Raw genomic sequence first — 12398 nt, forward strand, 5'->3', positions numbered from 1 at the left:
CTGCCTGTCCCGGCAGTCTCCCCATCTGGAGGGGACCCTGGAAGGCCCGACAGTTATTGCCTGTCTTTACCTTTGGCCTTGATTACCGCCGCACCCCTCCACCGCCCCCCCCAGCCCCCGGCTGTCTAACTCAGAGCTGGCTTTCGTGGGAAGGAGAGGGACATTCCGATGACTAAACACATAGAACTCTTAGCTGGGTTTTTTGTTGGGGGTGGGGGTTGGCTGGAAGGGTGGGCTTTAGGGGAAGCGCTAGGTGAAGACCTTTAAACACTCCACCTGTACTTCACATCACACAAACCAAAGGAAAACCGGAAGTGAATGGAAAATAAGCCTGAGAGAATAGGGAGGAGGGGTCTCTGCCATCCCTTCCCCATAAACATCTGTGTGCCAGACACTGCGTGGGGATTAAAGTGCCTCGGGGTAGAGGGAGAATACAAGAGAGGTTGGGCTCAAAGGCTGGCTCATTGTTCACATGGGACGGTGACCTTGAGCCGGCTGACATGTCGACCTGTCCCTGCCGTTTGGAAAGAAAGTGAATGAAAAGCTCTCGAAAGCCTCTCTCATGTTAGGCCCTGTGTCAAGGGGCCCCACTTGCTCCTCAATGACCTGGGGATTGCGAGCAGTCTCGTGTGCCTTGTACAGAGCAGGAGACAGATTTGGAGCGTCCTTGAGCTGTGCAGGGCTACACAGCCACTGTGTCCTGGCCGCCTGCCTTCAGGACGATGGATATCTTTCGGCTGCACCGCAGGGACAAGACTCCAGAGCCTGCTGGCCTGGGGCTGCTGGGATCAACAGGGGAGACGCTGGATTTATTTGAAAGTGGCTGGTGAACTTTAAATGGCATTGAACATGCAGATGCCTCTTCTGACAGGGCTCGCAGGCCTTGGGAAGCTTTCCAACAAGTAGAAGGAACGAGAGAGAGCTGGACACAGAAACGGATGCCCGGCACAACCCAGGTGTTGCGAAGGGCTGTCTGGAGACAGCCCCATCTAGAGCTTTGGTTTGGTGACTCAGACGGTAAAGAATCTGCCTGCAATGTTGGAGACCTGGGGCTGGATCCCTAGGTTGGGAATATCCCCTGGAAGAGGGCAAGGCACCCCACTCCAGTATTCTGGCCTGGAGAATTCCATGGACTATTCTATGGGGTTGCAAAGAGTCAGACACGACTGAGTGACTTTCACTCACTGAGGAAGAAGAAAGATAGGAGAGGAGAGGAAAGAGATGGAAAAGACGAGCTCAAGTACCCCCATTAAGTCGGGGTTTCCCGAGAGTGACTCCTGCGTCACGTCCGTTCCCCGGTGGATCGCACACGATCCCCACGCTGACGCACAGACTGGGTAGGGATTTATTCAACAGGCATGTGCTTAGCACAGCAGACCTTCGATTTGCCGGATGTGTTTTTTTTTTTTTTTCAGTGGGTTTTGTCATACATTGACATGAATCAGCAATAGGTCTACACGTATTCCCCATCCCGATTCCCTCCCCACCCGATTCCTCTGGGTCTTCCCAGTGCACCAGGCCCGAGCACTTGTCTCATGCATCCCACCTGGGCTGGTGACCCGTTTCACCATAGATAATATACATGCTGTTCTTTCGCAACATCCCACCCTCACCTTCTCCCACAGAGTTCAAAAGTCTGTTCTGTACTTCTGTGTCTCTTTTTCTGTTTTGCATATAGGGTTATCGTTATCATCTTTCTAAATTCCATATATATGTGTTAGTATGCTGTAATGTTCTTTATCTTTCTGGCTTACTTCACTCTGTATAATGGGCTCCAGTTTGATCCATCTCATTAGAACTGGTTCAAATGAATTCTTTTTAACGGCTGAGTAATATTCCATGGTGTATATGTACCACAGCTTTCTTATCCATTCATCTGCTGATGGGCATCTAGGATGCTTCCATGTCCTGGCTATTATAAACAGTGCTGCAATGAACACTGGGGTGCACGTGTCTCTTTCAGATCTGGTTTCCTCAGTGTATATGCCCAGAAGTGGGATTGCTGGGTCATATGGCAGTTCTATTTCCAGTTTTTTAAGAAATCTCCACACTGTTCTCCATAGCGGCTGTACTAGTTTGCATTCCCACCAACAGTGTAAGAGGGTTCCCTTTTCTCCACACCCTCTCCAGCATTTATTGCTTGTAGACTTTTGGATAGCAGCCATCCTGACTGGCGTGTAATGGTACCTCGTTGTGGTTTTGATTTGCATTTCTCTGATAATGAGTGATGTTGAGCATCTTTTCATGTGTTTGTTAGCCATCTGTATGTCTTCTTTGGAGAAATGTCTGTTTAGTTCTTTGGCCCATTTTTTGATTGGGTCATTTATTTTTCTGGAATTGAGCTGCAGGAGTTGCTTGTATATTTTTGAGATTAATCCTTTGTCTGTTTCTTCATTTGCTATTATTTTCTCCCAATCTGAGGGCTGTCTTTTCACCTTACTTATAGTTTCCTTTGTTGTGCAAAAGCTTTTAAGTTTCATTAGGTCCCATTTGTTTAGTTTTGCTTTTATTTCCAATATTCTGGGAGGTGGGTCATAGAGGATCTTGCTGTGGTTTATGTCAGAGAGTGTTTTGCCTATGTTCTCCTCTAGGAGTTTTATAGTTTCTGGTCTTACATATAGATCTTTAATCCATTTTGAGTTTATTTTTGTGTATGGTGTTAGAAAGTGTTCTAGTTTCATTCTTTTACAAGTGGTTGACCAGCTTTCCCAGCACCACTTGTTAAAGAGGTTGTCTTTTTTCCATTGTATATCCTTGCCTCCTTTGTCAAAGATAAGGTGTCCATAAGTTCGTGGATTTATCTCTGGGCTTTCTATTCTGTTCCATTGATCTATATTTCTGTCTTTGTGCCAGTACCATACTGTCTTGATGACTGTGGCTTTGTAGTATAGTCTGAAGTCAGGCAGGTTGATTCCTCCAGTTCCATTCTTCTTTCTCAAGATCACTTTGGCTATTCGAGGTTTTTTGTATTTCCATACAAATTGTGAAATTATTTGTTCTAGTTCTGTGAAAAATACCGTTGGTAGCTTGATAGGGATTGCATTGAATCTATAGATTGATTTGCTGGATGTTTATTCTTACAAGGAAGCTGCCGTAACTGTCCACAAGTGATTCACAGGACTAAACAAATGACAGGTGCCCGGCTCAGGGCTAGGGAAGGTAACTGAAGTTTGGAAACCATAGCACTAAATCAGCTCACCTCCGCCCCCACCAAGAAGCATTGCCTCCAGAGGAGACTGATACCCCCAACCCAGCGTTGCCAGATTTAGCTAATCAAAACACATGCCACTATGTAAATCTGAGTTCCGATTAAACAACGAATACTTGATTTAGTGTACATAAGTCCCATGCAATATCTGGGACATTCCTCACCATAAAGGGCCAGGTAGCTGTTTGTGGAATTGAGTTGTTTGCCCCCGCCCCCCACCCGGCCTAGACCTGTAGGGAGGAGCTTGCTCACAAAGGATGCTCACACTTATCTGGTCTCTCAGATGTTACTTCCTTTAATTAAACTGCTGAGATGAAATAAAGTGTGTGGGAAAGATTAAAATTGATTCCCTTAGCTTAACAAAAGCCAGAGCTATTGAGAGGGATACTTAAGCAAACAGCGCACTTCAGCAGATGAAGAGGACAGCCTGACTCCAGCAGCTCAGAGCTGGGGGCAGAGGGGAGAGGTACAGCCGCTACTCAGGGAAAGCGTGAGGACCCAGGACAGCGCGCGGGAGCGGGCTGGCATCGCACTCCGCTCTCAGTCAGGCCCTAGTGCCTGCCTGGGAAGGGCTTCTTTAATACAGCCTTGCTTCTCAGCATCGGGGAACACCAGCTGGGAGAGAGGCACAGTGGGAAGGGGCAAAATCCACACCTCCTGTGAATAAGCACTTATTGAGCTCTTACTGTGTGCCAAGCCTCAAATCAGACATCGGGTCTTCCCTTAAGCTCTTTGCGAGGAGACCAACTGAGGCTACCTAAGCTTCCCAGGCGGCGCTGTGGTAAAGAACCTGCCAACAGAAAGTGTAAGAGGCGCGGGTTCAATCCCTGGGCCGGGAAGATCCCCTGGAGTAGGAAATGGCAACCCACTGCAGCATTCTTGCCTGGAGAAGTCCATAGACAGAGGAGCCTGGTGGGCTACAGTCCGTGGGGTTGCAAAGAGTCGGACACGACTGAAGTGACTTAGCACACACAAGTTCCGAGGGATTTTTCAACTGGGGAGCTCAAAGATATGGAAAGAGAGAAAATTGTGGATATTGCTGGTGGCATTGAAAAGCAATGCTGATGACCGATGATGCTGATGACTATAGAAATTTGGAGGGCAATCCTGGGCTAGGATTCCCTTTTTATATGCAAGAAAACTAAGGGACAAAAGTTTAATGGATTTTTGCCCCCGGTTCTTAACAACAGTGGAAAATGTGCTCCTACATGTAATTTGGGAAGTAATTTCCTGAGAAAAATTTAAATAGGCCTCTAATAATAAGCTGATGTAACCCAGACTCCTCTCGAACCTGACCTACAGTTTTACTTTTTTTTTTCTGCCTTCATGGGAGGTAATAGATCTTCTGAGGTTTTACTATAGATTTATTCCCAACAAGCAGGACTGAAATAGCATGAAATAAAACCCAAAACAATGAATTTTGAAACCAGGCCACTATTTGAAAGCTTTTTTTTTTTTCTCTCCTATAGTAACAGAAAAATACCTTAATAAAATGAATGTGTTCTTTTAATCAATTAAAAACAAAGTTTATTGGGGGATTTGCTCGAGTTCATGTGGCATGGAAGTAGCAAAGCCAGAGTGTCTACCCAAGTCTGATGGTCTTTGAAACCTTTGACCTTAGGGTTATGTTGCCTGCAGGGTTATAGGGGTCATTCAGGTTTTTAATTGATGCTTTTGAACTGTTTGGTGTTGGAGAAGACTCTTGAGAGTCCCTTGGACTGCAAGGAGATCCAACCAGTCCATCCTAAAGGAGATCAGTCCTGGGTGTTCACTGAAAGGACTGATGTTGAAGCTGAAACTCCAATACTTTGGCCACCTGATGTGAAGAGCTAACTCATTGGAAAAGACCCTGATGCTGGGAAAGATTGAGGGCAGGAGGAGAATGGGACGACAGAGGATGAGATGGTTGGATGGCATCACCGACTTGATGGACATGGGTTTGGGTGGACTCCGGGAGTTGGTGATGGACAGGGAGGCCTGGCGTGCTGCGGTTATTGGGGTCGAAAAGAGTCGGACACAACTGAGTGACTGAACTGAACTGAACAGGTTTTTAAGCTGGGAGGAATATCACAAAAGCAAAACACTAAGGAAATGTTAACCTGGGGCCAGGCCAGGGGCCATTTTAGAAGTTAATGCAGGGAGGAGAACGCCAGCCCAGGACCCCAGGAGTGAGCAGGTGGGGACGCAGGTTAGGGAGCCGATGGAGGGGGAGGAAGGTGAGACTTCCTGGAGAGAGAGAGAGAGAGAGAGAGAGTTAGTTGCTCAGTCATGTCCGTCTCTTTGCAATCCCATGAACTGTAGCTTGCCAGTGTTCTCAGTCCATGGAATTCTCCAGGCAAGAATACTGGCGGGGGTTGCCATTGAGGATCTTCCCATCCCAGAGATCAAACCCGGGTCTCCGGCATCGGGGGGACAAAGGCAGAGTTGATGATGAGGGTGGATTCTCAGAGCTGGTTGCTACAGGCAGGGCTAGGGAGGAACAGCAGGATGGGGGCTTTGAGCACACTGTATTTGAAACCAGACAGCAGCCCAGTAGCAGACAGCGTTAGGACCTTGGAGCCTGACTTGGGTTTACACTCCTGCTGTCCTCTTCACTAGCCTCTGTAACCACAAACTGTTTACTTAACCTCTCTGAGTCTCCATCTTTTCTCTGGTCAGATGCGGAGCAAACGATCCTTACTTGGCAGAAAGCGGAGGATATTAAATAGGGAAAACTAAAGGGACAAACAAGGTGCTTGGCAGACAGTCAGCATCTGGTCAGAAGTGGCTTGAAATTTGGGGCTCCAGGCTGGTGTCATGTGTTGGGCCCCCCGAGCTGCAGCAGAAATGGCCCTGGGGCTAGGACTGGGGGAAGGACTGGTGTCTGACTCTTCATTCATTGGATTAATTTTTATTGAATTCCCACTGTGTGCTGGGCCTTGGAGAAAAGGTGTGGAGAGGCTGGAGGGAAAACTCACTCATAGCCTGAGGTGGAGCCCGCTGAGCAGCCTGGGAGCGGGAAGCACTCTGTCTTTCTTGGCTCCATGTCCCAGCGCAGAGCCTGGCACACAGGAGGTGTGCGGGAAATGTTGGATGGGGTCGTGGGGGCGAAGATGCCATGGGCCTTCTCTGAACACATCAACACTGGAGCAGAGGGGAGACAGAAAGACTGAATTTATAACCACTTTCTATTCTGGAAACTCTCTGGTTGCAGGTGAGAGGTTAAAGAAAAGACAGGAAACTGGGGACCAGGGTTTTGGTTCTCAGGCTCATCACCACATCTTCTTTTCCTCTCTTTTTCTTCCAAATCCGTGTTTGGCTCACCTTTTCCAAATCCTGCTTTAAAAAGCACTGGAAAACACCCCTAGGGGTGATCATGTGCCATCAGCATACACGGATGCCGGGAAGAAGGAAGAGGGGCCAGAGATAATTGGTGTTACAGGGCTGCCCTTCAAGACCACAGTGGGCTGTGACCCTGGGCAGCCCCCTCTGGTCACCCATCAATGAATGTAGAAAAAGCACCAAACCCTCTGAGTTTAAAAGTACCCCAGCTGACCCTGCAGCAGCTTCCTGGGCAGCCCCTTCTGGTCTTGTGACATATTTATGTTTATTGGAAGGCTAGTTTTTTCTTCTTCTATTTTTTCACCCTTTCATTAAAAAATACGTTCTTCCATTACCAAGTAAAATCACCTTCTTGTCCTGAAAATCCAAGCAACATATTATTCCTTTATCAGTAGGCTAGTTTTCTCATTTATTGATAGTGATGTTTACACTAAGGCAATGTAAGAATACATGCTTAAGGTAACAAACTTAATGATGTAGAAGTATAACAGGAAAATTAATGGAACAGTGCCTTCACATTTCATCTTTCCCCCAATTTCACCTGCATCCAGGCCTCTGAAATGGCTTTTGTTTTCTAGATAAGGAGACCCTCGGGAACTTCACAGACCCACCCCTCAAAGCCCTTGTTTGGTTGAGGGAGGTGGCCCTTTCTAGTGACAGGGTCATGGGCTGAGGATCCGGATTGGATGGTTGGTTCTGCCATTGATTTGCTATGTGACCGTCAAGCACCCACATAACCTCTCTGAGCCTCAGTGACCTCCGCTACCCAGGAGGAAAATTGGGATCTGGACTCTGAAGAGCCCCTGACATGAGTCGGTGTCCTGCAGACAGCCCAGGTGACTGTGTTGTGTGGTGGTCTTGGCAGGTCGGGGACCAGATTCTGGAGGTGAATGGGCGGAGCTTTCTCAACATCCTGCACGACGAGGCGGTCAGGCTGCTCAAGTCATCCCAGCATCTCATCCTGACCGTGAAGGACGTCGGGCGGCTGCCCCACGCCCGCACCACCGTGGACGAGACCAAGTGGATCGCCAGTTCCCGGATCGGGGACGCTGCCGCCAGCTGCTCAGGGTGCGGCCGAGCTGCTCTCTCATCTGAGCCCCAGGACCCCCAGGGACCCCAGGGCCGTTCCTGAAAGCCAGTAACAGCCCCTTCCATCCCTGCACCATGCTCTGTGCCCCGATCTGTGAAGACTGCCCTGGTTCCCAGAGCCTGAAGTCCCACCCCAGGGTCCCTCCCGTGTGCGGGGCCTGACCATGGGCACATCCCCTTTGCTCTTCTGGCCTCAGTTTTCCTTGGAAAGCTGAGCCGCAGCATCCAGTCCTCTCACTCTGTACTTGCCGTTTAGCAAATCTCATAACTTCCTTTTTGGCCCTTAGTTGCTTTGTCTGAAAAGTGGGACTCCTAACTGCAGCCCCCATTCCAGATGTGTGAAAGAGGATCCCATGAGTGACTTGCATGAAAGGGTCTTGGGAGTCATAACGTGAGATATAGTTGCCAGGTGGCTGCATAGCTGCTAATAATGTGTCACCTTTGGATTTCCATTTGAAGTCTCAAACCAGCTGGTGGCCCCCAAGCCGAACACACCCAGAGCATCTATTTCTCCCTTTTTTCATCCCCTCCTTCCTCTCTTCCTTTCACCTTCCCAGTACAGTAATTTTAAAAAATTAGTTACCAACATTTAAAAAGACATCAGGTTTCCCATGGAGGGGGGTGGGGCAGGACGCCTGGATTTCTGGCTGCTTCTTGAAAATCAGGGATTCTGGAAGCTTGAGACCACTTTTTTTTTTTTTAATGAAAACAGACTGGAAGACAGCTGTACCTGCAAGTTGTTTCTTAACATCTCCAGTTGACCCTGTCCTCCCGCTCCCTAGACTGGCCTGACCCACATGGCAGTTATTATTTAGTCCCTTCTCTGCATGTTACCTGACTTGGCCCTATAGGGCATGAAACAGCTCAGCAGACCACCTTGCCTGGTTTTAGAAATGCCATCCACATGGTTGGGCAGGAATTCAGAAACTGCCCATCTGTCCCGGGCCTGATATTCCCTGGAGTGGCCCCAGTGAGCGCAGCCCATGGTTCTCCCAAAACTTCCTTCCTCTCGCTGCAAAGCAGCCATTCCCTGGCCTGTGCCTGACATCAACTGCTCAGACATCAGGCTGAACGTGCTTCTCTTTCTTCGTAGGTTTCCCGGGGATCTTACAGCAGAAGGGACCAACAAGGTAGGCTGCTCTCTGTCTGCGGGTATCTTTGGCTTCTTCACTGGTTCCCGACTGGGGAGCTCTGGGCCCAGCAGGGTGGGCAGCCCGCCGACTGCCTGCGTAGCCTCCTTCCCACACACGTGGGAAGGTTCCAGGCCGCCAGGTTCCAGGCACCACCCTGGACCCCGGAGTTAGCGGCATGAACAGCACAAGTCAGGTCCCCACCCTGGGGGGGGGGGGTTACACCCAATAAAGGAGACACACATCAAAGCAAAGCAAACCTGCACGCGTATCTCATCATCAAAGATGTTCGGTGCCTTCCAAGAAAGGTGCCAGGTCTTAGGAGAGAGAATGGCAGATGTTTAGGTGCGGGGAGGGCAGAGGGAGAGGGTGAAGGCTCTGTAAGGTGGCAACTCAGCATCTGGGCTGTAAGTTGAACATGAAGTGAAGGTTAGTGAGATCAGAGTCTGGGCAGGAGCTGGAGGGGAGGATGCAGTCAGAAGGCACAGCCCGTGCCAGGGTCCTGGGGCGGGCGCCACGCGTGGCTTGTGGGTGGGATCATCAGATCCCACAGGACTTAGTGAGCCGTGGAAGAGGTTTGTCTGCTAAGCTGAAATGATGGGGTGCCATTGAAGGGCTTCACCAGGGCGGCAACATGAGATCTATGCTTTCATGAGGTCAATTCAGCAGCTCTGTAGGCGACAGGGAGAGGCAGCGGGGACAAGCAGGGAGACCGGGTGGCCTCTTGGACACGGTTGATGGTGGTGGAGGCCATGCTGGGAGGTGTGGGGTGTGTGCAGGTCTGAGCCACGTTTCAGAAATAACATTACTATAATCCCCAATGTACTCAGAGAGGAGAGACGGCAACCCAACCAGTAAAATGGGAACCGTAATAATACTGCTTGACCCTGAATGGTCACGGGGCTCTGATCAGACAACACGTGTGAAAGTGCCACGTGAGCCAGAAAAGCACTTTGCAGCTGCAGGAGACCCAGTGCCCTGAGAACGTCCGGGGACACCTGCGGCTTTACCCATGGGCGGAGACCTCAGAGGGACCCACCCCACCCGTCTGCAGGGTGGTAGCTGGCTTGGCTTCCAGAGCAGACCCGCACCCCCGGGGCCTCTGTCTCCCTGTCTTTCAGCTGGGGTTTTACAAGGGGCCAGCCGGCTCCCAGGTGACCCTGAGCAGCCTGGGGAACCAGACGCGGGGGCTGCTGGAGGAGCAGGCGCGGCACCTGCTGACCGAGCAGGAGCGTGCCACCCTGGCCTACTACCTGGAGGAGTACCGTGGCGGCAGCGTGTCCGTGGAGGCCCTAGTCATGGCCCTGTTCGAGCTGCTCAACACCCATGCCAAGGTGACCCGCCTCCTCGGGCAAGGCGGGGCTGGAGGGGCCTGGCTTCAGCTCCCCGGGGTTCTGCATCCTTCCCTGCCTGCCTCTGAACCCCACTCCTTTACTGAGAACCCACAAAGAGTCAGACCCAACTGAAGCCTGGGCAGGGACTGGTGACCGAGACAGCCCCCACCCCTACCCCCGAACCCCTCAGACTCTCAAGGGAATAGTCCACGTTCCTTGTACTCGGGGTCCCAATGTAGCAGCTTTTTATGCTGGGTGTGCATTTAGAATTGTCTGGATAGCTCTTAAAAAGCAATTCCCCGGGCCACACCCCAGGCTGGCTAACTCCACATGTTTCACAAGCCCCCAAGTGACCAAACCGTGCTACCCTCTTTGAGAACGCTGCTCTAGTGGAAAAGCCTGTTTGAGGTTCAAAAGCTGCACCAAGGAAGAAGTGATTAAATCCACTGGGAGTGGTTACCTTTGGGAAGACCTAACAGAGGGAAGTCAGTTTGGAGAGAAGGAGGGGGAAGGGACAGCCAAGGGCTTTCTGTTTAGGGACTTGGAGCCGGATGTGAAGGGTGAGATGTTAGGGAAGAAGTGAGCAGGGAGAAGGGGTCAGTGATGCTGGTCCTGGCATCTAGGTGTTTGGAATTTGTCCTAGGACAGTGGGGAGCCACAGAGGGTTAAGGAGGGGAGGGCAGTGGCCAAGTTTGCATGAAGGTTGTTTGGGGTAGCAGGGGTTTCCCAGGCGGTGCTGGTGGTAAAGAACCCACCTGCCAATGTAGGAGACCCAAGAAATGTGGGTTCGATCCCTGGGTTGAGAAGCTCCTTTGGAGGAGGGCGTGGCAACCCACTCCAGTGTTCATGCCTGGAGAATCCCATGGACAGAGGAGCCTGGTGGGCCACAGTTCATTGAGTCGGACATGACTAAAGCGACTTAGCACGCACGCCTGCATTTGGGGCGGCAGAGGGCTGTCCCGCCTGCCGGTGGAGCTCCCTGCTGAGTCCCCGGCTTGTCCCGGCCTCCAGTTCTCGCTCCTCTCCGAGGTGAGAGGCACCATCTCCCCCCAAGACCTGGACCGCTTCGACCACCTGGTGCTGAGACGGGAGATCGAGTCCATGAAGGCGCGGCAGCCCCCGGGTCCTGCAGGCGGGGACACCTACTCCACGGTCTCCTACAGCGAAACGGGCTCGTCCATAGGCAGCCACGGCACCTCCACCACCGTCAGCTCGGCCAGGGTGAGCAGCCCCTGCCCCGTGCCTGACCTCACAGCCAGCAAGGGAGTTAAGACCCACCTGGGTTCAAATCCAGCCCTGGGAGTCTCTGCTGGGACTCGACTCCTGGCCAGCTCAGGGCCTTGCCTTTCAGAGTCTCGGTTTCTTCACCTGTGAAAACCTCCTGATTGCTGGGTGCCTCCTGTGTGCCAGGCATGGGCTCTCAGACACAATGGAACAAGACGGATTGACCTGCCTCAGGGGCTCACAGGCTGTGGGATGGGCTGCAGCGGGTGGGCTGGGGAAGAAAGGCCAAAAAACGCAGGTAATGAGACAAATGGGCTTCCTTGGTAGCTCAGATGGTAAAGAATCTCCCTTCGATGCAGGAGACCCAGATTCAACCCCCTGGAGAAGGGAATGGCAACCCACTCCAGTATTCTTGCCTGGAGAGTTCCCTGGACAGAGTAGCCTGCTGGGCTACAGTCCATGGGGTCAAAAAGAGTCGGACACGACTGAGCGACTAACCCTTTTTCTTAACGAGACAAACAGAACCAGTAGTGGGAGGATCCCATGAGACATCACGCTGGTGATCTCATCATGGTAGTGGTCGTGGTGACTGGGATCTTCCCTGAGACACCGCCTCCTGATTCTCTGGAGCCCTAGAGCCCAGTCTGACTTTCTCCCAGACTCACCAGCCCCCAGAAAGGCATCTGGACTGCCTCAGGGTGGGGCTTTGCCCCCAGGATGCTCGGAGGCAGGTGAACCCTGGGAGGCCTTGGGGAGGAAAGGGCAGAGGAAGTGCTTCATTATCCATCGCAGGACACAGCCAGTTACTAAGACTGATGCAGTGGGAAAAGGCGGAGCTGGAGGTCAGGAGAGCCGACTCGGCTCCGTCCTCTGCTTTCCTGCCGGCTGGTCATTCAGCACCTCTCTCCTGTGGAAGGGGAGGAGGAAGATGAATTCTTTAACCACTGTTACTCCCAGACACTGAACTGGGAGCTCTCACGGGTGGAATCTCTATTGGACAGTGTTGGTTGTCCTGTTGGAGGAGGAGGAGGTCAGAGGATGCGATGATGTCCACCTGCAGACACAGGTGGTCAGCGGGCACAGGTGTGCTCA

The 12398-nt window shown here is 51.4% G+C and overlaps 1 protein-coding gene across 2 annotated transcripts in view; it reads left to right on the forward strand.

Annotated features, from left to right (window-relative positions):
- The window catches only part of WHRN (whirlin), an 89030-nt gene that overhangs the window by 57163 nt on the left and 19469 nt on the right, over positions 1-12398 (forward strand). For both annotated transcript variants that reach the window (XM_043870619.1, XM_043870617.1), the window contains exons 4-7: positions 7395-7597; positions 8712-8748; positions 9870-10082; positions 11094-11303. In XM_043870619.1, coding sequence (XP_043726554.1) covers positions 7395-7597; positions 8712-8748; positions 9870-10082; positions 11094-11303 — 663 coding nt within the window. The remainder of the gene's footprint in view (positions 1-7394; positions 7598-8711; positions 8749-9869; positions 10083-11093; positions 11304-12398) is intronic.

This window comes from Cervus elaphus, chromosome 16 (genome assembly GCF_910594005.1).
Source record: "Cervus elaphus chromosome 16, mCerEla1.1, whole genome shotgun sequence".
Classification (NCBI taxonomy): Eukaryota; Metazoa; Chordata; class Mammalia; order Artiodactyla; family Cervidae; genus Cervus; species Cervus elaphus.